Below are 26,202 nucleotides of genomic sequence, written 5' to 3' on the forward strand. Positions count from 1 at the left end.
GACACGGTATATACATTGTCTACATCTCAAATGTGTTCTCAGCAAGTAAACAATCTGTCATAAGCAAAATGTCTAAAAACATCTGACAAACCACTGCGGAAGTGTACGTGGGATACCTGGGGCTCCTCTGAACTCAGCTTCCTGAGGTCTGCTTAAAGCATGATGCAGATGATTTAGTATCTGAAATGCTGCAATCTACTGTAATCATTAACTATAGTATTTTTGGATATATACACCAATAATTAAGAAGTGATTGGTTATTTAAAGGCTAATTTCCTGCTTTCAGTTTTCTTACTGTAATTACTTCCCCAAACTTGTTCTATGAGCATATGTTCAGGGAGGAAAGAAGGGATAAATCTGAAGCAACACATGCAAATACAAACACGTAGTTGTTTGAATATTTCCTTTAATACATTAAAAACAATAGGGGTAGGAAGGAGAGGAAAACCCAAGCAGTTGCAACCTTCATGTCTAACCAGAATTGAAGAATACCATAAGCAACCCATCAACCTCAGCATTCAGTGGATAACACAAGCTTTATTCACCAGGAAAAACTTGCTCAAATTCATTTAAGCTGTTTGAAAACACTTGAAAAAATATAGAGATTTTTTCCACTTACGTGTCCTGTAACACTTCCCCTCCTCCAAGGCTAGTATATGACTTTTCAGCTGTGTGTTGTATTATTAACTATAACAGGCAGAACTTCACTACACTTCATTTGATTTGCTTGATTTATTTACGTGAAGCAAAATTCTATAGTAGTTGACTACACTTCATTTGATTTGCTTGACTAGCTTAATTTATTTACGTGAAGCAAAATTCTATAGTAAACCTACAGTAATGGACAGCATTACTGTTCCTTGGTAGAGTAAGCTTTACATACATAAGTTAGCTGGTGCCATCAAGTAACAAACCTACACCACTATGACTCATGAAGTCTAAAATAAGAAAAAATAACAATAAAAATGACTGAAAGTGCTCAGATACTGAGGACTTACTTGTTTTGTGCTTCCCTAAGTTTCAGTGCCCATTCTTCCTGCAGACAAAGTGTGGCCTTTTCCATTTCTTTTGCCATGAGCGCTCTGGCTCCCTGCAGGTCACTGTCATATTGCTCCAGAGATTTCTGTGCACTTGCAAGGCTGTCCTCTAGTTGCTGCAAGTTGTTTTGCTGCTCTTTTACCAACTTCTCCAGTTCTAGAATTTTGGCAGCTTGGTGATCTTTAAGCTGATTCATTTCAGCTTCACGAAGTTCAAACTCCTTTTGTAATTTCTGTTTCTCATATTCTGCTCTATTTTGCAACTCTATACGTAACAACGATAACTTCTCTTCTGCCAGGATTCTCTGGTCCTCGCTTTCACATTTCCATTTCTTCTCTTTTTCTTTGTACATAGCCTCTATTTTCTGGACTTCTTCTCTGGCTTCCCTTAATTTATTCTTGTGATCCTCAGCAATTTGGCATTTTACCTGTGAACATAGTTATGAAAAAAATGCATAAAATACCAAAACCAAACTGAAGTGTGTGAGGTGAATGTTCTCAGGCATTGAAGGTCTTGGAGAGATTCAATTCTTGCAGTGAAGTCACCCTTCCAAATAAAAGTGAGGCTGAAATGTCAACTTACAGGTACTTCAATTCAGGACACTATTAAAAATTAACTGGACTAAGGAAGATTAAAAAAATTAAGGAAAAATTCTGGAATTAATATGGTACTCCATGTTGTTTTCTCTTGGGGACACTCTTCTTCATTTCAGAAGTTCAATATATAAAGCTACAGGCACATTAGGTATTCATATTGGACATGATTAAAAATCTTTTAAATCTCTCCTCTCCTTATACATACCAGTGCTATTTTATATGCAATGTCCAAGACCGTGATTTTGTACGTAGCATAAAAGCAACATAAAAAGCATGTAGCAGAAAAACACAAACCGAAGCACCAAGTGATTGGTCAATGACAAAAGGGAAAAAAATACTCTAAAAATACACTAAAGGTAAATAAATAAATAGTGAACTAAGGAAAGAACAGCATAATCTCTTAAAAGAAAATTAAAAGCTAATATGAGATCACATCAGTAAGAAGTATACTCTTCAGTTTTCACTTTGAAGTTTTGTTTTGAACAAATATTTAAGCATTCATTTATGCTACAATCTAAATGAAGAGGCGCAAAAGAATCCGAAAACCCCAGATTTTGATTAACACACAATCCATGAAAATTTGGGGGGGTTGAGAGGGGAGGTGTCAGGCACTTGAAATAGGCAACTGAGGAAACTGGCTTGCTCTGTTCCAGAGAGCAAGAGACCAGAGGCAAAAAAACCCAACAAAACCCACATATTTCCAGAGAGTGGGTCAGCACGCAGTACAGGCTCATTTGAAATACTGCATTCTGTAGATGCTTATGTTTTACCCAGCCAGCAGTGCCACAAAAAAGTTACTGCAGGTGGCAGGAATAAACTAGCAGTTACTGGAAACCTCACTACTGGAAGCTTCAGCTGAGTCTCTATGCTGTCTGCGACTGTTTTCTCTGGCCTTCTCTGTTTTTAAGTCTGAAAAAGCATACACATATCTATCTCTCTTTTAAAGTGAGGAAAGGAGGACTTGAGAAATGAGAGCTTCATCCATCTAACTTGCATAAGTATTCAAATATCAGAACAAATTAAATAATAAATTAACATCCAATCTTAAGTTGTCCTCAGATAGGAGAGCTGAGGTAAGAGGGAAACTTGTTTGGGGTGAGGGTGGCAGAGCCCTGGCAGAGGCTGCCCAGGGAGAGTGTGGAGTCCCCTTCTCTGGAGATCTTCAAGCCCCACCTGGATGCTCCTGAGTGATGTGCTCTGGGCAACCCTGCTTTGGCAGGGAGTTGGACTGGATGGGCTCTAGAGGTCCCTTCCAACTCTGATAATTCTGTGATTCCACGAAAGTGTGAGATACGATTCTTTCAACTCTAAGACTTTTGACTTACAAGAGCTACATCAAAGAAAAACAAAAGCAGAAGTCTGTTGTGCCATTCTTTCTTCTTCCCTCAGAAAATGGTCTGAAAAAATATTTCTGGTTATTTAGTTGAAAAAATTGTCCTATTAAAACCAGAAATATCTCAGAGGCGACCCATTCAGCAGAGAGGCTTTTTCTACACGCCACAGTGCTTTCTGCTGAATTCTCCATCACCACGTGACAGTATGCAAGTTCACATGTTACTTTTGCACCGGGGCACTATGACATGCTGCACTGAGATGTTCAGAGTGAAGACTTTTTGTATATGCCTGTACTGGAGTGGTATACGTATGCTTGACCCACAGCAATATAAAAGGTAGACTGGATCAACCCTTGAGGCATCCACTTCCCACACTATCTCTGCTCTTAAAGAAAAGTTTGTCTGTAGAGGAACTAAGTGTTCAATACTAAAGTGCTTTGAACTTCAATCTCATATTCCAATACTTGTGTGTATCCATCCAGTCCATTCAAAGCTGAAGCTATTATCACTAAACTAGGCACATTTAAAGGTAAGTGCTGCTTCTATCTCACAGAATCACAGAATGGTTTAGGTTGAAAGGGAGCTTAAAGATCATGTAGTTCCAACTCCCCTGCCATGGGCAGGGACACCTCCCACTAAAAGGAAGGCCATTCTCCTTGGCCTTCCTAACAGATCTGAGCTTGACCAACTCTATAGAAAACAGTACTGTACATAGAATTACCTTTTCCATTTCCTCTTTCAGATGCTTTTCTTTCTGCTCAGAAAAATCTTTTTGTTTAGTAATCTCTAACTTTAAATGCTTTATTTCTTCTGAAAGCTCTGCAATACATTGTTTCTCAGAGTGAAGGAGAGCGAGCTTAGCTCTGTGCTCTTTCTCCAGCACAGACACTTGCTCAGCCACCTCCATTTCAACTTGACGCGCTGCATCTGCTGCATCTTGAGCGCTCTGTAGGCGCAGTCTGGCAATTTCTGGTAAAAAAACCCAAAACAACCACATAAGATAAGAAACAAACTATCAAAAAGCCCCCAAAACCCACAAACAAACAGAAAACGCACCCTTAAACCAAACAATAAAATGATATAATGACATTCTGCAATTTATTTCTGTTTCACAGGTTGTTTGAATGCACAGAAATAAAGCTGGATGTTGTCAGCTACGCAGTTTAACAGTAGCCATACTAGCTACAGAAGAGGCCCCATCAGGATGATTTTTGTACTGTGTTCCACTTTATCACCATCTCTGAAATTTATCAGACAGAATAATTGGGAAGGATCATGAAACCTGTGGCAGGACTTCCTGCCCACAACAGTTACAGGAGCCAACTGTTTTTCTGGACAACGTTATAGCAGATTTATCTCCCCTTTTGCACATACTATTTATGCAAGGCATTTCCCCAAAGAGCAGATGGACAAATATCTAAACATTTTAAGTTAAGAAGTTTTGATATACTGTCCAGTATTATAAATAAATAAATGAAGAAATATAACTGCAAGTTCAAAAAGTTGTACTGATCCTTTTAACCAACATACAGTGGAATATGTAGCTATGTAGCTAACTCTAAGTTTTGGATGATGAGTTCAAGTGTTTGTGCATAATACCATGCTCACAGGAAGAGATTGCAGATACAAGAACTGCCATTATCCCTTACCTGCATCACAGCAATATATGAATTTCATATTCAACCAATACAAGTCAGTATATTTCTATAAATTGTAACTCCAAGAAAAGCAGCAACAGTTAAAAGAATCACATGAATGCATGATCACACAGGAAGTCTAATTAAGTTTAGCCATAGGAAGAACTGTAACCTGAACTCTACAGCAAAAGGTACCTACTAGAAATTCCGCTCCCCCTAAATACTTTCCCCTCTTTGTTTGAAAAATTAATCTCAGTATATATGCCAACTAGTGGAAAACACAGGAGGAAAAAGAAATATTAATGTTAAATGAGCAGAGCACTTTCAAACCCGCAAAAGGAATACAGGCAAAAGAAGCATGGAACACAGAAATGAGTCTGGTCTATGGAATAGACTGAGAACTGGCTTATTTCATGCAAATGCGAGAGGCATTTAACATAGTTGATGGACAACACTACGAAATTTTCAAATAAGTATTGATTCAGGAATTGACAGTGTCCATCTAGGCATCAACAATGGAAATCTGATCAACTCATTTTAGCTCCATGGTTCTTATAAGCTTAACTACAGAATAATCACTGATGGACAACACTACGAAATATTCAAATAAGTATTTAGGAATTGACAGTGTCCATCTAGGCATCGACAATGGAAATCTGCTCAACTCACTTCAGCTCCACGGTTCTTATAAGCTTAACTACAGAATAATCATTTTCAGGTTACCACATTTTTGGAAGTGCAATTCAACATGCCCATAGAAGTCATAAAGCAAACTGCTCAATGGCAGGAATTAACATGTGTTAAGTGTTTCCTACAGTTTAGAGTATATTAGTAACAGATTGAAAACTTCTTCAGATAAGCCTTTAAATATTTAAAGGCAAATATAAGTCACACAAGGAGCTTACCATTTTACTTCCCAGTGTGTCAGCTTATCTTACCTTTAATATGTTCTTCTGAAAGTTGGGCACGGAGCTGCTCAAGTTCTAAACAATGCTTTCTTTGCATTTCCTCAATTTCTGTTATATATTTGTCCGACAGATCCATCTTCATTTTCATTAGATCCTCCTTATATTGAAGTGCAAGGGAAGACCTTAAGGAATCTAATTCATGCCTGTGGCGCTCTTTAAGTTGTACCTGCAAAGAGACAAGTTCTTTCTACATAAGAAATGGGTTAGAAAGACATCTTCAGCTTTGGAGAAAGCTGAGACACTTTCAGTGAGAGCGCTACATGAGTTGCACTGTAAGGCACTTGCTTGACACATATATATCTGGTCCCCAGAAATCCTTCTGGTTTTGCTCCATTCTCACCACTCCATCTCTACTAGAGCGGCAGAGCCCCTCAGGGTAGACACACTCTGGCACCATGCCACAAGGTAGATATGAGTTTCAGGAGCTGCTTGAAAGTACAATAGAGGAAGAAGTCCCACACGCATCTGTGGGACATGCATTTGTCCCACATGCATCTGTCAATAGAGAAACTATTGACTCTCAACACTGAAGACCCCTTCTACACACATCACAAAACTTAGAAGTAATGACCTATGAACGCAGTTTCATATGTAGCTAGGTAACAAACAGCAGCAAGAAAAAAGGTGTGATGTATACATTTCTTGTTTATAACTTTTTTTGTGCGTGTGTGCAATTTACTGATGAAATTGTGCTCATGATATCTTGTCTATGTCTTGTTTGCTTGTCATTCCCTCATTAAAAAAATTACTCTTTTTATAATTTAAAAAATTAAAATATAAAGAAAAGAAGGAAAATTCCTTTTTGAAACTCTTAGGCAACTTCAAATAAGTTGAGAAAAGAAGTCAAGATCTTAAATTACAACAAGGTACATGGAAAATAGGTGCATAAATAGAAGTTGGACCAAATTAGCCTCTCAACTTGAAAAGAGCACACAGCAATAAAATGCACAATTACTACAGAAGCTATATAGAAGAGGAACACCATGAATTTTGCACTTGTGTGGAAGAGTGTCAATAAGCTCCTTACTAAGCACAGGATAACCCAAACAGAAGACACAAAATTACAGAACACCATGCTTCATCTGTTCTGCTAGTTTGAGAACTATTTAAAATTGTTAACTTATAATATACTTGTCAAAAATAATTAAGCCTTAATAAATGTGTCAAATTAACTAGCTCTATGCTAAGAGCTAGGAGTCAGGCATCAATTTACATACAGGTCATATAATGAACAGTAAAACTTTATCAAAAATACTACCTGATGTTGTTCCAGCTGTTGATTTAGCAGACCAAGAGTATCTCTTTCCTCTGTCTCAGCAGTCTCTTCAAAAACTGCAACAGAACTGAGGAAAGGGTTTAAAGTTTAAGACTGCACCGTGTCACAAACCAAGTTAAATTTACCTGTTGACTTACAACATAGCACTGAAAGTAGGCACAGAGCAACTGGAACAACTGCTCAGGACTGCAGACTCATGACTTCCAAATCCCAATATATTTAGAGTTTAACATAATTTTTATATATATAAAAAAGTAATGGAAGCATGCTGTCATAACATGAGATGAAAGGAAAAAAGAATAGATCACCTGCTGTCCCCTGCTTGATCTTGACTCACTTCCAACTCTGACAGTGAATGTTCCTCCAGTCCTTGCAATCTCTGATGCAGCAATGTCAATTCCTCTCTGTAGTTTTCTTCAGCAACTCTTAATTTTTTTTCAAAATAAAGTCTCAACTGTTCCAGTTCAGTTTCATGCTCACATTCTCTCTGCTGCTGCTGCTGTTGAAATTCTTGTTTTAAACGCTCTATTTCTTCCACTCGTGATGCACGTGCCAGGAGCTGCTCTTTTAGCTCTGGAATGGAGGCAAAATCAACACAACTACTCCAAAGTACATATCTTTAGGCTAAGGCATTCTGTGAAGATCAGCTGTATTTTAGTTGTTGAGATAGCAGTAAAATGTTATCCAACAAACTAGATAAGAAAATAAACTTCAGAAGGGAGTAAAGCCATTCAGAGAATTCATCCTCATGACAAGAATCAAAATTAGCAGCAGACTGTTAGCCCTCCTCATTTCCTTGTGCTTCGGGTCTGGGCTACTGGCATGCAGAGTCCTGCAATACTGCTTAATCTTCACACCTGCTTCTTGTAGCAACCAGAAGCAGCAATTTAGTCAAGAACAGTTAATTTACTCTGGGGAAAACTACACAACAAAAAACCATCACTAGCACAAACCATCCACGAAAACAAAATCAACAACAAAAAAATCAATTCTGGATTACTTTAGTGATGGTTTGGCTATCCATCATTAGCTCAAGCAGAGACTAAATTTGAGAGAACCATCAAAAAAAAGAAAAAATAGTATAGAATGCAGAAGAAAACAGTGATCAAGGCTGGTTCAGCAAGCTACCCTCCTTTCAGAGTCAGGGCAGTGGCCAGCATTACAACATATTCATTAACTCTTTGAGAGCTTTCTTCCCCATGTTCTGTATCAAAGAAGCAGTAATATATCAGGAAGGGAAAAGATAGGAAAAAAAAGGACCAAAATCATGAGAGGGAATTAAAGTTTCCCAGGTGGCCCAACTTCTGAGATGACTTAAATTAGCTGAATCCCCACACAATCAATTGGAGATGGAACTGCATTTCACAAAGAAAGAACTTGGAGAAAAGCACCTGCTTATGTTATGCAAGAAGAGAAACTTCAGAAACATTTATGAAAAGAGAGGATGCCACCCAGGAAGCAACACAGCTGACTGTCACAGTGTTTTTGTGTAGCAAACCAGCAAATGCACACTTGGCATGAAAAATTATCACAACGAGCATGCAGATAGCAAGAATAAGAGAAATAAATATATGCCTCAAGCCTGCTTCCAAAGGGAGAAGTTTCCAAGCACAGGGACCAGAGGAATCAAATGACAAGCAGGGACCAGTAACACCACCAACAGGATAGACAAGGGAAGCCCAATCTGGCACAGGTAGTTTTTTGGCAAAATCTGCCAGCACAAAAGTATCTCAGAAAAGTGTTTAACAGTTTTGAACTGGCATGTCACTCTTAGATCAGAGCATCCATCCTATTGTCCAGCTGCTACGTTTTGAATCCACCAGCACAAGTCCTCAAACCGATCCAAATGCATTGTCAAATGATCACTCAAGTGAACAGGAGTAAAACAAGCAACCTTTAAGATCCCACACACCAAAAGAGATACCCTCACCTGCACCATGGGCTTGCATTCCAGTCTCACCATCTCAAGCACGATGAATAAACAGAAAGGGTCCAAAGAACAGGAATGTGAGTGATTAGGAAGATTAAAAGATATTTGAAAGGTTAATAAAGATTAGGGCTACAGAAAGGACATAAAAGAATTCCAGCAAACTGCTATCTGCTATAATTTTGTAATATCAGAGATCTGAAAAAGTCATGGTAAAGTCTGACTAGATAGAAAAACTATTTATTCAATTTGACAAAAAAAAAAAAAAAAAAAAAAAAACCAGTCTGACAAAACCCAATTAGACTTCAAAAGCTATTTACAGTTATGTTATTTAGAAAATCTGAAATTGCATTTAAAACCAAAGGCAAATGTAATATGCTTCAACTACCCCAGCAGCAATAAAGAACAGCACCTAATGTTACAGTCTCAATACAAGGTGAAAACACACATGATCAAGGTAATATCATGGCCTCTAGCTTTTTTTTTTCCAAAATTTCTTCTTTCCTCTGTGTGTGCAAAAGGATGTATAGCACATCTGAGACGTCCTGCTTTATTTCAACTGAAAATGTGTGTCATCTCCAATCACTACACTGTAAAGTTAACTTTTGTTTAATACACCTACATCTTAGAACAGATCTATAAAGTACACAATATCAAATTTCAGCAAGTCATTATTTTCTTTCACACTTTAAATTTTTTTTTAAGGTTAATGTAGATAAATATAAGACCAAAAAAACCCCCCATCAAAACCACAAACCCACAAATCCCCCAAAAATCTTCATATTTAACTGCTGTGCACAATATTTTCCTCTTATTTTTTTTGCTTTTAGGTTTAGGGGAATTGTTTATTTTTTAAACAGAAGCATTGTTATGGAAAAAGGCAGTTATTTTTAGATTTATAGAAAAACAACATTATAGTTCATTCTGATTTCAGAAGCCTCACCTGAATGTTTTGATTTTACTTTAAAAATAGAGATCTTTTTAACCCAAGATTCTTTTATATGTAAGAATTAAAAGTCTTTCAGAAGATGATGAACCTCCATTTTGAGTGTCAACAAAAAAGCATTTCATTTAATTCACCTCAAAATTGAAAGGGAAATTTCTACGTCAAGATATAACCTAATTACACCGTTTCTGAATATTTCTGCCTTTTTTTGTAAATAGACTTATCTCTCTTCTATCTCTTATCTCTTCAAATAAAAGAAAAGATATCAAGGCACAATAAGCCACTCAAAGTCATAAACAAAGTGGTGATCTTCACTGTCTCCCTTTTTCTCAATTCAGTTTTCTCAACTGAATTCATACCACTTCCATACTGAATGCAAATAGGAGCATGTTATTGCATTGACAAGCATCTTCTCATTTTTTCAATACATTATACTTAATTTGATATTGTAAAATTTCATGAGGTGCAGGAACAGAATGGGAAGGGAAAGGAAAGCAATAGGAGTGAGCTTTTTCCCACAGCTATACCATGCTTTTTGACATTGCAGAAACCAACTAGACATCTGACACTGACTCACCTCTCACTTCAGAAACAGCTCACTAGGGTGCAACCCATTGACACCTCTGTGACCTACCCGTGTGTTTCTGGTACACAATTAGAGTATTTCATGTCAATAATGCATACCTCTATAAGAAGAAGAGGCAGAAAATGAAATACATCAATTTTGAACATACCACTTAGCTCTTGCCGATTTGCTCGAGTACTATCAAGCTGAGACCAAAGCTGCCCAATTTCTTCTTGTGAACGAGTCTTGAGTTCTTCATGCAAGACCTGAAGTTTCTCCAGCTATGGACAATATGTCCAAAAAAAAAAAAAATAAAAAATCCAAAACCAACCAAAACTACCAACCTTTTCAAAACAATTTTGTTCTAATTGCTTATTTTATATGCAACAGACAGTTCTGGCAGAACTAGGTGATAACACATAGTGACAATTAGACTCTCAGTTCCTGACCCAGGCTGCCAGAGATACTGAATAGCACTTAACATTAGACCCACTCCTCTAAGAGAGAGGAGTTTGCTTCTAGTGCCATATTTATCATCACTGGCAAAAATAAGATTATTAGCTAGATAAAAATGAAACACAGTAACCACAAAATTAAGCATATAAACACAAAGGAAGAAAAAGCACCAAATGGCACAAAGGCAATTGCATTCAAAAGATGTTGAACCACTATAGAAAATCCCAGAGTATCTACCTACTTCATGAGATGCATTTCAGCTTCTCAATAAAATCCCTAAATACAAACAAGTCACCCAAATGAAATGCATATGTTCTAGTTTTCGTTACATTCTATACAGAGTAATCAACAACTCCAAACACGTAAAGAAATCTTACTTACCTCCTTCTCAAGACTCTGTTCTTTTTCTTGGCTTTTCATCTTCATATTTTCTAGGAGTTGGTTATGTTCAGTCTGCAGCTGTTCCTGTAATTTTGTAATGGCTAACTGGTGTTGCTTCTCCAATTCGACACGTTTTACTAAAATTAAAAATGAGTTCTGTTATACCACCATCCTTGTTACTGAATAACCTGCACAACATTTCTGCAATTAAATAGAAATGCATGTCCCTGGACTAGACTACTAGCTTACAGGGAATCACAAAAATACCTGAATAGTGAAGTACTTGAAAGTCAAACATTTCCACACTACTTCCTAGTTCTCTGCATCCCACACTGGTAGCCAAGATGTAAACAACAGTAGTGGCAGAGAGATGAACATTTGCTCTCTGCATAAACAAACAACCATCCTGAATGAGAAGGACACATACTTGGACTAGGGAATCAAGTGTTTTTTAATGGTCTAACCAAAGAACTTCTCCTATGACCACACTCAACAGCAGGCAGTAGCAGATATGGACAAGAAGGACTAGGTTGTGTCAAGTACACTCTGCCTTTGCACCGAGCACTCTCTGAACCCTGTAAACTTGCTCCTTCCCCATTTGGCCAACAAATCTTGACCTTCCCAGAAAGAATCTGCAATCAAGTGACTGCATTTCCACCACAGTGAGCTGCAAAAGATGCTCATCTTCATGGAACAGACTTTAACGATACAGGTTCAAGGAAACTTGTAAAAGTCAGTGCAGGCTGGGGAGAACAAGCCATTGCTACAAACACATCCTCACAGCAGCCAAAGGCAAGCAACACTGTGAAAGCATCCAACCCTTGGCAGGTCAAAAAGTCTCTTCACTTCTCAAACCTGGTCTTGCTGCCCACCAGAAAGCATCATCCAGTACTTTTAACACCACATTTCCATTTATTTTAACAGAGTATTGTTTCCCACGTCTCTTACTCGCGTAGTGCTTCAGAGGCTAGGCAACCTGACTGGCTATCTCTTTTCACTTCATGGCACACCACATCTTGTGGCTCCTTTTCATGACATCACTGACAGCAAATCTGACACTATCGTGATGGTCAACCATTATCTTGACAAATACGTCAGATTTTTGAGACCTACACAAACTTTTTGTAGTCCCAACTCCTATCTGCACCTTAGTAAAAAACAGATGTAGCTGGCAAGGTACTCATCCAGATTTCAAGTTAATGAAAACTCCAATTACAATAGTCTCAAAAACATCACTTCTCAAACAGTATTTCAAAAAGTTACTGTTCCATCAAGCTTTAACTATTCACAGTCCAAGCCCAATTTTTCTTTTCTTAGAAGAATCTAAGAATCTTCTATCCAAATCTGCTGTTACGCTATATCCCAGTAATTCACTTTCATTTTAGAAAATAAGCATCTAGCAGTTACAAGTGCAAAGACAACCCTGAAGGTTAAGTTGTGCTTAAATAACAAAGGAAAGTCTGCTTAAATCTACAGAGAACATGATACCACCCCCGCCCCAGCTTTATTACTAAAGATATAAATTCAAATGCCTATCAATGTTATTTTAGATGCTAGCATTTCACTGCATGTCACTATTAAGTGTTTGAATCATTTGTATCTTCAATGACACACCAAAAAAAAAAAGAGGCAGCAGTAGCACGCAGGAAACTCTTTTAAAAATTCTTTTAAATATGCCTAGAGAACAGACTGAAAGACAGATGCTATTATCTGCCCAACTGCCACTGACAACAACAGCTTCTTCCTTCCCATCTCTCCCCCACTCATTCCAACTTCTCATTCAGCACCTTTCCTGATCTGCAAGAACTCTGTAAAGGGTCTATCAGTCCCCTTCTCACAGCCTCAAAGTACTGTTACCTTAGCTTACAATTTTAAGTCTTTCAGTGGGAGAATGCAGAGACTAAGGTGGTGCCAGCTACCCAGCTAATGATCCAGAAGAAGAAATATCATTAAGTTACAAGGCAGTGTCCCAGCACTCAAGTGACTTAGGTCATGCCCAGACTATTACTTCTAGTCCTTGAGGCAGTAGTACCCACAGCTTCCCACGAATTCTCCTGCACCATAAGGCACAGGGAGGTGACTCAAGAAAGCCAACATGGCTTCACCAAGGGCAAGTCCTGCCTGATCAACCTAGTGGCATTCTATGATAGAGTGAGTACCCAGGTGGACAAGGGAAGCGATACAGATATCATCTATCTGGACTTCTCTAAGGCCTTTGACACAGTCTCCCACAACATCCTTCTTTCTAAATTGGAGAGATGTGGATTTGATGGCTGGACTGTCCAGTGGATGAGGAACTGGTTGGATGGTTGCATCCAGAGCATAGTAGTCAACAGCTCAATATCCAGATGGAGATCAGTGACAAGCGGTGTCCCTCAGGGGTCCATAATGGGACCAGTACTGTTCAGTATCTTCATCAATGACATAGACAGTGGGATTGAATCTACCCTCAGCAAGTTTGAGGACAACACCACAGCTTCGCCAAGGGCAAGTCATGCCTGAAAAATTCGGTGGCCTGCTATGATGGGGTGGGGGGGGGTGTGTTACAGCATTGGTGGATAAGAGAAGAGCAACAGATGTCATCTACCTGGACTTATGCAAAGCATCTGACACCATCACACACAACATCCTAGTCTCTAAATTGGAGAGACATGGATTTGATGGATGGACCACTTGGTGGATGAGGAAGTAGCTGGATGCTCACACTCAAAGAGCTGTGGTGAACAGCTCAATGTCCAAGTGGAAACCAATGATAAATGGCATCCCTCAGGGGTTGGTACCGGGACTGGTGCTGTTCAACATCTTTGTCAGAGACATGGGCAGTGGGATTGAGTGCTCCCTCAATAAGTTTGCTGATGACATCAAGCTCTGTGGTGCAGTTGACACACTGGAGGGGAGAGATGCCATCCAGAGGGAAGCTGACAGGTCTGAGAGGTGAGCCCATGCAAACCTTATGAAATTCAACCAGGCCAAGTGCAAGGTCCTGCACACAGGTCAGGGCAATCCCAAGCACAAATACAGGTACAGGCAGAGAATGCATTGAGAACATCCCCAAGGAGAAGGACTTGGGGGTGTTGGTTGAGTGCTCCCTCAATAAGTTTGCTGATGACATCAAGCTCTGTGGTGCAGTTGACACACTGGAGGGGAGAGATGCCATCCAGAGGGAAGCTGACAGGTCTGAGAGGTGAGCCCATGCAAACCTTATGAAATTCAACCAGGCCAAGTGCAAGGTCCTGCACACAGGTCAGGGCAATCCCAAGCACAAATACAGGTACAGGCAGAGAATGCATTGAGAACATCCCCAAGGAGAAGGACTTGGGGGTGTTGGTGGACACAAAGCTCAACGTGAGCCAGCCATGCGCATTTGCAGCCCAGAAAGGCAACTGCATCCACAGCTGCATCAGAAGTGCAGCCAGCAGTTCAAGGGAGGTGATTCTGCCCTTCTACTCCACGCTGGTGAGACCCCACCTGGAGTACTGCATCCAGCTCTGGAGACCCTAACATAAGAAGGATAAAGACCTCCTGGAGTGAGTCCAGAGGAGGGCCATGAAGATGATCAGAGGGCAGGAACACTTCTCCTATGAAGACAGGCTGAAAGAGTTGGGGTTGTTCAGCCTGGAGAAGAGAAGACTCCATGGAGACCTTTTAGCAGCCTTCCAGTATCTCAAGGGGGCCTACAAGAAAGTTGGAGAGGGACTTTTTACAAGGGCATGTAGTGATAGGATGAGGGGCAATGGCTTCAAACTGGAAGAGGGCAGATTTAGATTAGATATCAGGAAGAAATTTTTCACTGTGCTGGTGAGACACTAGAACAGGTTGACCAGAGAAGCTGTGGAGGTCCCATCCCTGAAAGTGTTCAAGGCCAAGCCAGACAGGGCTTTTGAGCAACCTGGTCTAGCGGAAGATGTCCCAGCCCATGACAGGGGAGTTGGAACCAGATGCTCTTTAAGATTCCTTCCAACCTAAACCATTCTATGATTCTGTGAGTGTTATAGGATGGGATGCCATCCAGAGGGACCTGGACAGGCTCAAGAAGTGGGCCCATGTGAACCTCATGAGGTTGAATGAGGGCCAGGGCAACCCCTGGTACCAATACAGACTGGGGGCTGAAGGGACCGGGAGCAGCCCTGCAGAGAACTTGGGGGTACTGATGGATGAAAAAATAGACATTACCCAGTAATGTGCTCGCAGCCCAGAAAGTGAACCCTGTCCTGGGCTGCATAAAAAGAAACATGACCAGTAGCTCAAGGGAGGTGATTCTCCCCCTCTACTCTGCTTTTTTGAGATCCCACCTGGAGTTCTGCATCCTGCTCTGGGGCCCTCAGCACAGGGTGGGTCTGAAGGAGGGCCACAAAAATGACCAGAAGGATGGAGCACCTCTCCTGTAAGGAAGGGCTGTGAGAGAGTTGAGGTTGTTCAGCCTGCAGAAGAGAAGGCTCTCAGGAGACATAATTGCAGACTTCTAGTACTTAAAGGGGGCCTACAGGAAAGATGGGGACAAGCTTTTTAGCAGGGCCTCTTGCGATAGGACAAGGGTTAATGGCTTTAAATTAAAAGAGGATAGATTTAGACTAGATATTAGAAAGCAATGTTTTATAATGAGCGTGGTGAAACACTGGAAAAGGTTGCCCAGAGGGGTAGTAGATGCTCCCATCCTTGGAAATATTCAAGGTCAGGTTGGATGGGGCTCTGAGCAACCTGATCTAGTTGAAGATATTCTTATTGCAGGGGAGGGTGGACTAGGTGGTCCCTTCCAACCCAAATTATTTTATAATAATCTGATTCCAGCTTCTGAGCCCCTCCATTCAAGCACTCATAAGTGGTTACCTTCATATTAAGTTACATTGCCAAAATGCACATAAACAGCATTGATCTTAAGAACAGCATCTCAATCTCTTCCTGCCCCCAAATCCCACCATGCCATCAGTTCAATGTATTACTGGTGGTAATAAATGCTTTCCTACTCACAGGTCAAAAAGACACAGCCCTTAAACATTCTCTTCCTCTCAGAGAAGGACAATCAAAGGAATGGTTCCTAAAATTCATCATTGAATGGCTGCAGGCCTCATCTTTCTCCAGAAATTCCTCAAGTTCTGCCATACAAGTCAGAAATGGTCTCCCAATCTGGGAAGAGGCACATATCCCAAACAATGCCAAGAGCACCATCAGCAACCCTTCAGTATTATCAAGTGCAGCTTTCCTCTTGCTGAGTTAAAAAGACAAACTCAATAACAAATACATCTCAAAGGACACCCAGCTGCAGGTTCTCAGTGAGCCTTTCAGTTCCTTTCCAATTTCTATATCCTCTTTCTGAAACCACTGAGATGGCAAGACGGGAAGCATTTCCATATCTTGTGAGAAACACAAGAGTAGTCAGTGTTGACTTAGGGCATTAAAAAAAAAAAACCACAAAATCACTGAGAAACATGCGATTCAGATAAAAGCTCTAACTCTTTGCACTGATTAAATTCTTTGACAGCTCTGTCTAATGCCTGAAAGCAACTAGTTAGGTATTGTGCTATTTTACAGAAATAGCAGCAAGACACCCACGTAGTTGAAGAAAAATTAAACTTAAGTCTGGACAACTTCATTCTCATATATAAGACATGCACTCCTGCACGTGCCAGTTTAGCTCTGTCCCTATTCAAGGCAGCACCAACTATTATTCAAAAGACAGCTCTACACCAGGACAGGAACCTATGAAGGGAAAAAAAAAAATAAAAATACAGGTGGGGTTTCAATCCGGACCATTATTCTCAAATTTTAATACCTAGCTCTTGCTGATAATTTGACTCAAGGTCTTCTTTTTCCTTCAGACACTGTTCTTTAATCTTGTCCAGCTGCAGCTGATGGCGACTTTGCAGAATTGCTACCTCTTGAGCACGCTTATCGTTGAGCATCTCCCGTAGTTCCACAAGGGCAGTTTCCTTTTCTCTTCTCAAGTTAGACTGTGTAAGCTCCAGCTGGGAGGTGTGCATATTATTTAAGCTTAGGCGTAAAGCTTCCAATTCAAGGCTGTGTAGTGTCTGTAATGAAGAAGAAAAAGGGTTTTCTCCTCCCCTGTAATGAAATGTGTTCACTTTTTTCAGGATCAGTTTCGATTGCTTTCAACTGTTAAACGCATCTAAGCTTTGCCTTTCTGTACTTGGAGAGTGTTTCTTCATGGCAGCAATAGAACCTGAAAGTTAGCTGACTTCCATTACAATGACACTTGCATAATGTTTTCAGTGCAAAGTAAAAGGCTTTCCTTACCTGTCTCTTAATTTCATTTCCTACCAAATACCTTGCATCTGTTCACTTCCTCACAACATCAGAGCAGAACAAAAGCTCACCCCCAACCTTTTACTCTCTATTAAAAAAGTTACTCATATTTGCTATTGGTTATGATTCATTGAAAAGCAAAATTCTGAGGTGGTATTGGAAACATGGAACTAAAATTCACCATGCCTCATTAAATAAGAAAAAAAAAAGCGAGGGATATCCAACAGTTAGAAATGGCAGCTATAAATAGACCAACCACTTCAATTCTTTAATAAACAAAACATTTACAATGTCTCCCAACATCCTGAAATTAGACCTAACACTAGACGTATTCTTCTATTGCCATTCTGTATTTAGTGGAAGCATTCAAAAACCCAGTAAATATTTAGAGGAAAAAGTCAGGTTTACATACATAAACACAGGTTTACATACATAGCACAAAAGCATTCCTAATTACATTAGTGGGAAAATTAAGGTGTGGGAGGGGTTCAGTATTTTTATATATTTTATAATTAATTTTAAATTAATTTTATTATTTTTTGTTAAGCTTATCAGGATGCGAAAAATGACAAAGTTTGGATTTCGTGTTGTTTTTTTGTTTTGGTTTTTTTTTTTAAACCCATCAATTTAAGCATCCAATTTTCTTGATAATTAAAATACAATTGCAGTGAGGGTCATGGAGATCTGTAGAAAATATCTACTTCTACCCACCAAGGGAACACTTCTAATTCTTCAATTGCAGCATTACGTATAAGAGCACACACAGCATGCACAAAAATCAAGGAGCTTTCTATTTGCAATAACCAGGTAACAACTACAGCAATTACTGGTTTTATTTTACCTGCAATTGGAGCTGAGCTTGCTCAATCTCTGCTTTGTGTGTGGCTGCCATTTGCTGCCGCAGTTCATCCAACAGGTGCTGCTGTTCTTTATTTAGTTCAGCACGGAGCTTCTCCATTTCCTCTTCGTGTTTAGTAATCAGTTCAGAGATTTCACGATCATGCTCTCGTTCATGTACCTGCAGAGAGATAGCCTTCTTTAAAACACGGTTAGTTAGCCCCTTAATGAATTCTTGAGCCAAAATTCTGTCTTCCTCCTGACCCCACATCAAAGACACTACGGAAAAAACATTAGATTTTTGCATTTCTAAAATAATTATATTGCTTAAATGACAAACACCACAAAACGAGTTAATTTTTCTGAAATAAACCAAATTACAGCATTTACCTTTTTTATTAAAACAATCTGTTCCTTTCTTTCTTCTTCCAGCTTCTGCTGGTTTTCTACTTTATGTTTTATTTCAGCATTTAATTCTTCTATCTGAAAAGAGACATACAAATATTTGCAATTACTACCGTAAGCATTCTGAAATCCCAGACTCACTCCTGCCATTATCAGGGTTTCCTACCTCTTTCTTGTGTGTCAAACTCACTTCAGCTATTTTGGCAAGGTGTTGAGCCTCCATTTTACCAATTTCCTCTTTGAACTGTTTCATCATCTCAGATTGTGCCTCCTGTGCAGCTTGTGCAGACTGAAAGGACTCCTGCAAGCGAGTCTCAAGTTCTAAACAAACCTTCTTCAAATGGACTATTTCTTCAGTCAACTGGCTTTTTTTCTCACTGTATTCAGTACTTTTGGCCTTTATTTCAGCATTAAGTTTACGAATTTCTAGGTTGCTGAAATTTAATCTGTCCTCATATTCCAGTCTATCTCGCTCCTGTGTATCTTTGAGGTTTTTCACTTCAGCATTAAGTTCATGTATGTTTTTCTCAAGATCCTCAATGATGCTAGCCTTCTCTGCTAGTGCTTTTTCTGTCTTTATTAGATCCTCCTCCACCTCAGATAATCTTTCTCCTAAGGCTGTTTTTTCCTTCAATAAAAGTGCCAACTTTTGTTCTTTATTATAGATATCAGCTTTGAGCAACTCCTGTTCTTTTAGCAATGTCTCTTCAGATAGAGTTTTCTGACCAAGCAGCTCTGGTACTGTCTGGTTTTTAGCCTTCTGAGCATCCAGCTCACTTTGCATTAGATCTCTTTGACTTTGCAAAGCAGCTAACTGACATGCAAAGAGAGACTGTACTTCACTTGTTACAGAATCTGAAGCTGTTTCCTGCTCCTGAACATCTTTCACTAATTTCTCCTGAGTTTGCAGCTGCACTGTCAACGTTTCTCTTTCTCCCTGGAGGTCTTTTACCATTCCTTGCCAGGTAGAAGATTTTGACGCCTGTGTTAAAGGCTCTACAGCACAGTAAGGCTGGCCTCCGTCCTCACCCTGCTGCTTTAGCAGAAACATTATTTTGTTTTCAAGTTCCTTCTCCTTCTCTGTTTTTTGAAGAAGTTCATTTTCACAATAGATTCGTGCTTCACGTTCCTCATCCAGTTCCACACGTGTGTGAGATAGTTCAGCCATTACTTTTTCCCATTTTCCAACAGCTTCTTGGGTCTCCAGATAAGATTTCTTCAAGGCTGTCTCCTTCTCACAGAGCTCCTCAGTTAGCTTCACACATCTCTCTACTAAACAAGTTGTCTCATCATCCTTTACGCCATCATGGTCACTTATTTTGTTTTGCTGCAGAAATCTATCTGGCAAAAATGAAACAAAGGCTTCTGTTCCCACCTCAGTCTCTTCAAAAGTCTCTTGAGCCAAAACACTAGGACACGTTTCCTCATCAAGGCCAAAGCTTAACAGAGGAGGTATAAAATCTCTGCTGGGTTCTAGAAGCACACTACTGTCTAATCCATATCTACTGTATCTACCTTCTTCAATGTCATAACCTTCAGAATTGCTGGATGCATATGACTCTTCTGGTCTCCCCGTGGAGAGGAGATATTTAGCCAATATGCCTTCATCACCACTGAAAAGGCCTAGTTCTGACAAGTGTTCTTCAGACAGGTTCTCTCCTTCACTTCCTTCATTTTTCTCTGTGATCTTTGAATTCTTAACTTCTAATTGATCCCTTGAGGAGGCTACTTCCAAGTCATGCTGGAACTCTAGATCTTCATGAGCTAGCTCACCTTCACCTTTGAACTGGTGCAGTTTATTCCACATGTCCTCAAGCTCTGCTCTTTGCAACTGCAGTACCTCTGGTAAAATCTGTTTTTTCCTCAATTTCACCAGCTTTTTATTGGAGACATCTTGCCTTACATCTATACTTTTTTCAGCTTCGGTCTCCAGCTTTTGCCTTACATCTATACTTTTTTCAGCTTCGTAAAGTTGCTTTTCATTTAATTCCTGTATGAAAGAATTCAGTTTCTGAATCTCTTCATTCAAGGACTGTTTTTCTTCTTTATATCGCTGGGCTTCCTTGACCTGCTCTTCTGCGTCAGAAAGTTGAGACTTAAGGCCATCAATTAAATCCTTGTATTTAGTCTCAATTTCAGATTTTTCTCTCTGGAAGTCTTCCTGTTGGTTTTCAAGTTTCTTTCTCAAATTTTCTTTATTAATTTCAGACTCGCGAAGACTACTATTTAAGTCAATTATTATGCCATTCAAGCTCTGAATGTGTTCTTCAGAATTCAGAGCACGGAGTTCTTTTTTTAACTGTTCAAGTTCATTCTTATATTTTAAAATAATTTCTTCTTCGTATACCTGCTTAGCCTCTGCAATCTCTCTTCTGTTGCACTTCTCCAGCTCAGCCCTCAAGTTCTCCAACTGTCTGCAAATATCCTTCTCATGACTGATTTTCAGCTCTTCAATATGTTGCTGTTCTTTTATTTTGGATAAAGCTATTTCAGTTTTCAATTGTTTTATTTCCGAGTCCTGGAGAGAAAGGGTACGTTGTAGTATAGACAAGCTAAATCTTTCTGATGTCAGTAGACCTTGAAGTATTTTAATATGTTGATCTTTTTCTTCTATGCTTTTGTATAACTGTTCCATTGTACCTTTCAGATCCCCATCCACCTCGGCAAGCAGGTTTTCTTTATCTTTGGTATTCTTAAAAAGAAAATATTACAGATGGAATATGCCATTGAAATATGACATGTTTTAATTTCCTTAAGCCTCATGCTTTCAATTTGTCTTCACAAATAATATTTACCTTTAAGTGCAGGGTATATCATTGGCCTAGGCAACAAGATTTTTAAGCACATCCTTGAAAGTGGCAAATAATACTGAGACTCTTCAAACGTGATAACAAACATCAAATTGCCTAAACAATAACCAATGGTATGACACTGACTCCAGAGAGAAAGAAAATAGCAGCTGTCTCAAATTTCAGGTATTTTAATTAAAAAAAATTAATAAATATCAGAGCTACTGATATCTCTCCATCTCACATCCATTTGCACAGAGAAAACAGCTCCTGCAGGCAGGAGTAGGCCAGGAAAACAGCCATGCCAAATTTTGACTCCTCTGACTCACTTTGAAGTTCAGGGCTTCTAGCTATAGCACTGCTGGTTACGTGCTTAAAGGAAATCTGACCTTTTAAGCTGTTCCTTTAATGTATGTTAGTAATCACAATCCCTATAAACTTGTTCCTAAAGAAAAAGACTTTTTTCATGACCATGCCACTATAGCACAGAGTTATCACCAAATTTGAAATACAGAAGAGGTACTACTATTTTTTTTTTTTCATAATATGTGTTTTTAACTAAGTTTCTTTACTCATAGTGCTTGTTTCTGGAATGATTACATCAAAATGTTCCCTCCCAAGCTTTTCACTTTGTTTTGTATGTGAAACTAACATGATTACAGATACAGTTAACTTTTACCCTCATCTAGGTGTTTCAAGTTCACATACAACTGCATCGTTACATGCTTACACAACATGTCCAAGAACCTTCACCCCACTGCAAAGCTCTGTCAGTTACGTTCCCGCATGCCTCCATTCTATAAACACCAGATGGACCCGCTTCTGATGGAAACTTCTTAATTTTATACAACAGTTTAATAACAGAGTTATTCTGCAACAGTAACCAATGGAGTAATTTCAATAAATAAGCATATGTTAAAGAGCGAGAACTAAATCCTTCTTTCACACAAAAAAAATATTTTAAATTGCGATCAGCTATTTTGCCTCAGCTGAATATCACTACCTTCAGAAGAATAGATTTTTAGTTTCATACCTAAGTGTTGTTTCAGTCCTGAAGCATAAATGTTACTTTAAGCACAAATTAAGTGTTCATTACAGTCTCTTCCTCCAGAAAGTACCACCTTGGCTTGCACAATCACAACAAAAACCTAACTACTCATAATTATAAAGGCACTTTAAACGCTTTTTACCTTCAGAGAAGACTCAAGCTGTACTTCCAGGTCATGTGCCTTCTGATGCAGCATCTCCAAATGTGCATTTTGCTCTCTGAGACGGTTCTGAAGGGAGGACATCCTCCACTGGGCTTTTAAGACATCGTTTTTCCCAGAGCTTTCACTCCTCAGCATCTCGTTAACCTGACACATAAAGGTATTCACAGTCAGAAGAAAGTTTCTATCAGAATAACTCATACATTAACCTTACTGTACACATAAAATATACTGTATTCATTTACTACAGGTTTACCCCATATTGTTCATTCTTAATGAATAAGAAACTCCCTAAGAAGCCACACAATACTTGTCATGTTTTAGATGCTGTTACTTAAAGATATAAATGTTAGATAATTCATCTCTATGAAGCCTCCAAAACAAAGCAGGATTTCCAACAGACTGGACATACTGGTAAGAGCACAATGAACAAAACCAGTCTTCTCTACGAAGGGTTTACAACTCCCTACTAAAGGTTTTTCTTTTCTCTCCATCTCCCTCCAAATAAAAAGAAAACATTTGCCCCTACAGGGGGTAAAATAAAATATGTTTTATTAATTTTTAAAACCTTTTTCTAAAGACTTTGCTAAAACCAAGATAATAATATTTAAGACAGTATTAGTACTGTCATCTGTTATCAAAGTTGACATGCTTCCAATAAACAACTCACATCATATTACTAGCCTTATTTAGAATATGCTTACAGTGCTAGAGGCTTTGTCATTTTCTTTCAATGGCTTATGAAGCAAATCCCAACAATCATCTGTGGAGTAATTTTCACTATTATCTCATATTTTGTCAGTGGCAATCAGAATTGTACTTAGAAAGCAGTGGTTTTTGTTCTTTTCCAAAATTTCATTTAGCACAGGATTTATTTTCCAGGGCACAAACAACTCCTTCAGGATAATCCCTGGGCTTCAGTAAGTCACAGGTTTTAATTTTTTTTAAACCCCCTTCCTATCCAGACATTTTAGACATGTAATCCCTCCTAGTTTAATTCTTATCTTGCAAGCCTGAAATGGTAAGTAAATGTAAATATTACTCTTTGGCATATACTACAAGGCTTCTAAGACTACAAATACACAGGTGTTTAGAGAGAATAGCCACCAGAACACTGAGTATCACCAAAAAAGAATAAAGTATTAAAAAAAAAAAAAAAAGTAAAGTAGATAAAAGGCTGTAGTATCTCACTACCCAGGGGTTAGATCCATGATGAACTTGTTGCACTGAAGCAGGTTCCTGTGTGTCATAGGAGCCAAATCAACCTTCTTCAGGTTATTTTAACTCTCCCTGTTTGCGCCAAGTCATACTACCTCAACATAGCAACTTTCTGTTTAACAGCTGAGCTGCTACGCTTGCCCATGCATATGCTGAGAGCTTTCTTTGGCAAAGGCACAGAAAACTGATCCCATGTAAGCCCATGTCATTGCAGTGAGGGCTGTGTATAGATCCAAACCACTCACAGCATGGGGTAAAATTCACTAGAAGGGGCTATACCGATGAACAAAGAAGTGCAATGACCTCCCAAACATTACACAAGCAAGTGAGCAGAAAAGACAAGGATGTCTCCAGAACTTCTCCCTAGCAACTGGAAAAAGCTCTGCCCGACCCTCAAATCATTTTCACTGCTGCATTGCAAACTGAACTACGAAGAGCTATGATAAGCTCAATATGCTTTTACATTCATATTCCAAAGATGTTCTTACTCTCCTGGTAAGGAAACAAAAATCATATAGGAAAAATGAAGCAAAAACCTGATGTAACTGAAGTTGTAAATCATGTACCTGAGCACCTACACGTGAAGCCTCCTCCTGTAGGTCATCCTGATCCTGTTTCACCTGTTGAAGGCAGCTTGTTAGCTTCCTGATGGCTTCATTCTGCTCTTGAACAGTAGTTTCCTACATGGATCACAAGAAATGCACTTTTAAAATTAAAATACTCTTAACATATAACAGTAAGTTATCTTAAAGCAAAACTGTTAAGTGTAACTATAGACTCCGAGTTTTAACAAACTTGTACTAAAGGACCAGAAATGTTTGTATTCAAACATGATGGCAGTGGTGATGAAAGAGGAACCTGCCACAGATCTCAAAAGAGATTACAAAGCCAATCAAAAGAGATTTAAAAAAAAAAAAAAAAAAAGACAGGATACCAGTAATGAAACATTTTTACTTACATTTATAACTCTTATTGATGTAAAAGCAATCAAGTTTTCTACAGGATATAATGAATATTTAATACCCCCTAAATGGTCTCCTATCTGTCAGCTCTTCTTTTCAGCCATGTGAGAGAAAGCTAGTGAGATGGGAAACATTAATCTTACTGTATGTAATCACATCAACCTTTGAAATTTCTTTCTCACCAACAGGAAATGTCTTTGTTTCCCAGTCTTAAAAGGAGAAAAACAACATGTAAAGGGGGAAGTAACTATTCTTCAGAAGCACCTGATAATGTACTTTTACATAGAAATGCTAGAGAAAGGGAATTCAAAATATTTTTTTAATATTTTGGGAGAGGGGAACATAGACATCAGTTTAATAAAATTTAACTTTTCCTGCTTAACCATTTGCCCATACAAAGAAACCCATCCCAAAATCAAAAAGCCACATGTATTAACAAGTATTCAAAAAGGCTCTGGGTGGTCGTGGTGGCAGTGCTGTCTGCCATCCTGTGTGAATTTTTGAAAAGCTGGCCTAGCTGCACCTACAAAGTGGTTTTCAGGCACATCCACAGAAATATTGACATTTCAGTAAGTACTTTTTCAATAGTTTGAACAATACTTCGGGGTGGGGTGGAGTGTCCACCATCTTCAGCATGACCTTGATAAATAAATATATATATATATAATGTAAAGTCAGTATTTATAAAAATATAAGCTTTTACATTGAGCCTCTACCTAAATGTATGATTAACTATACTTTCATCAACAGAAGAAATCAACTACGCATTTCATAAAAGCTCTCTAAAAATAAAAGCTTTTCAAACTTAATTTCACTCTCACTTGATTCAAGCAATATGAAGTCCTGGAGATTGGTAAATGGAAAACTTAAGTACTGATTTACGCAGCACATGTTAGCAAGGTGAAGTACTTTTCAATAAAAACAGTACTTATTTTGAGTTTTGTTTCCTAAATATGTTTCGGATTACAATCGTATTATCCCCCAATTCCATGAAACATACCTGACTTTGCACAGAGTCACTTTGCTGGGTATGTTGTTCCTGTAGCTCGTCCATCTGTGTGGTGAGCCTTTCAGCTTCTTCCTGCTTCTCCAGAAGTCTGTTCTCTAACTCAGCTATTCTCATCTGACACATCTTAACATCAAGCTCACTATACTCTGCAGCAGGATTTATCGAAACTTTCTTCGTAGAAAAAACACAAAAATATATTTACTCACCAAAACCATATGCCACATCTTTTTTGTGATTAATCTGAATATAAATTCAAGCTTAAATTTGGGGTATATTCTAGTTTAAAAGTAATTCAACATTGGGACTTAGTATTTAATAGAAGCATTATATAGGAAGTACTTAATTCTTAAAAATTTCAAATAAAAAAATTTCATAATGTATTTTCATAT

At 38.7% G+C, this 26,202-nt stretch overlaps 1 protein-coding gene across 1 annotated transcript in view; it reads right to left on the reverse strand.

The window, feature by feature from the left end:
* Positions 1-26,202, reverse strand: part of PCNT (pericentrin) — a 97,387-nt gene that overhangs the window by 68,165 nt on the left and 3,020 nt on the right. Inside the window, exons 3-16 of the mRNA XM_014949236.1 lie at positions 25,805-25,984; positions 24,409-24,522; positions 22,607-22,771; positions 18,794-21,319; positions 18,613-18,705; positions 18,227-18,403; positions 16,895-17,150; positions 11,125-11,261; positions 10,457-10,568; positions 7,158-7,422; positions 6,832-6,916; positions 5,544-5,739; positions 3,690-3,937; positions 999-1,465 (exon numbers count right to left, since the gene is read on the reverse strand). Coding sequence (XP_014804722.1) covers positions 999-1,465; positions 3,690-3,937; positions 5,544-5,739; positions 6,832-6,916; positions 7,158-7,422; positions 10,457-10,568; positions 11,125-11,261; positions 16,895-17,150; positions 18,227-18,403; positions 18,613-18,705; positions 18,794-21,319; positions 22,607-22,771; positions 24,409-24,522; positions 25,805-25,984 — 5,021 coding nt within the window. The remainder of the gene's footprint in view (positions 1-998; positions 1,466-3,689; positions 3,938-5,543; positions 5,740-6,831; positions 6,917-7,157; positions 7,423-10,456; positions 10,569-11,124; positions 11,262-16,894; positions 17,151-18,226; positions 18,404-18,612; positions 18,706-18,793; positions 21,320-22,606; positions 22,772-24,408; positions 24,523-25,804; positions 25,985-26,202) is intronic.

This window comes from Calidris pugnax, unplaced genomic scaffold (genome assembly GCF_001431845.1).
Source record: "Calidris pugnax isolate Ruff unplaced genomic scaffold, ASM143184v1 scaffold75, whole genome shotgun sequence".
Taxonomy (NCBI): Eukaryota; Metazoa; Chordata; class Aves; order Charadriiformes; family Scolopacidae; genus Calidris; species Calidris pugnax.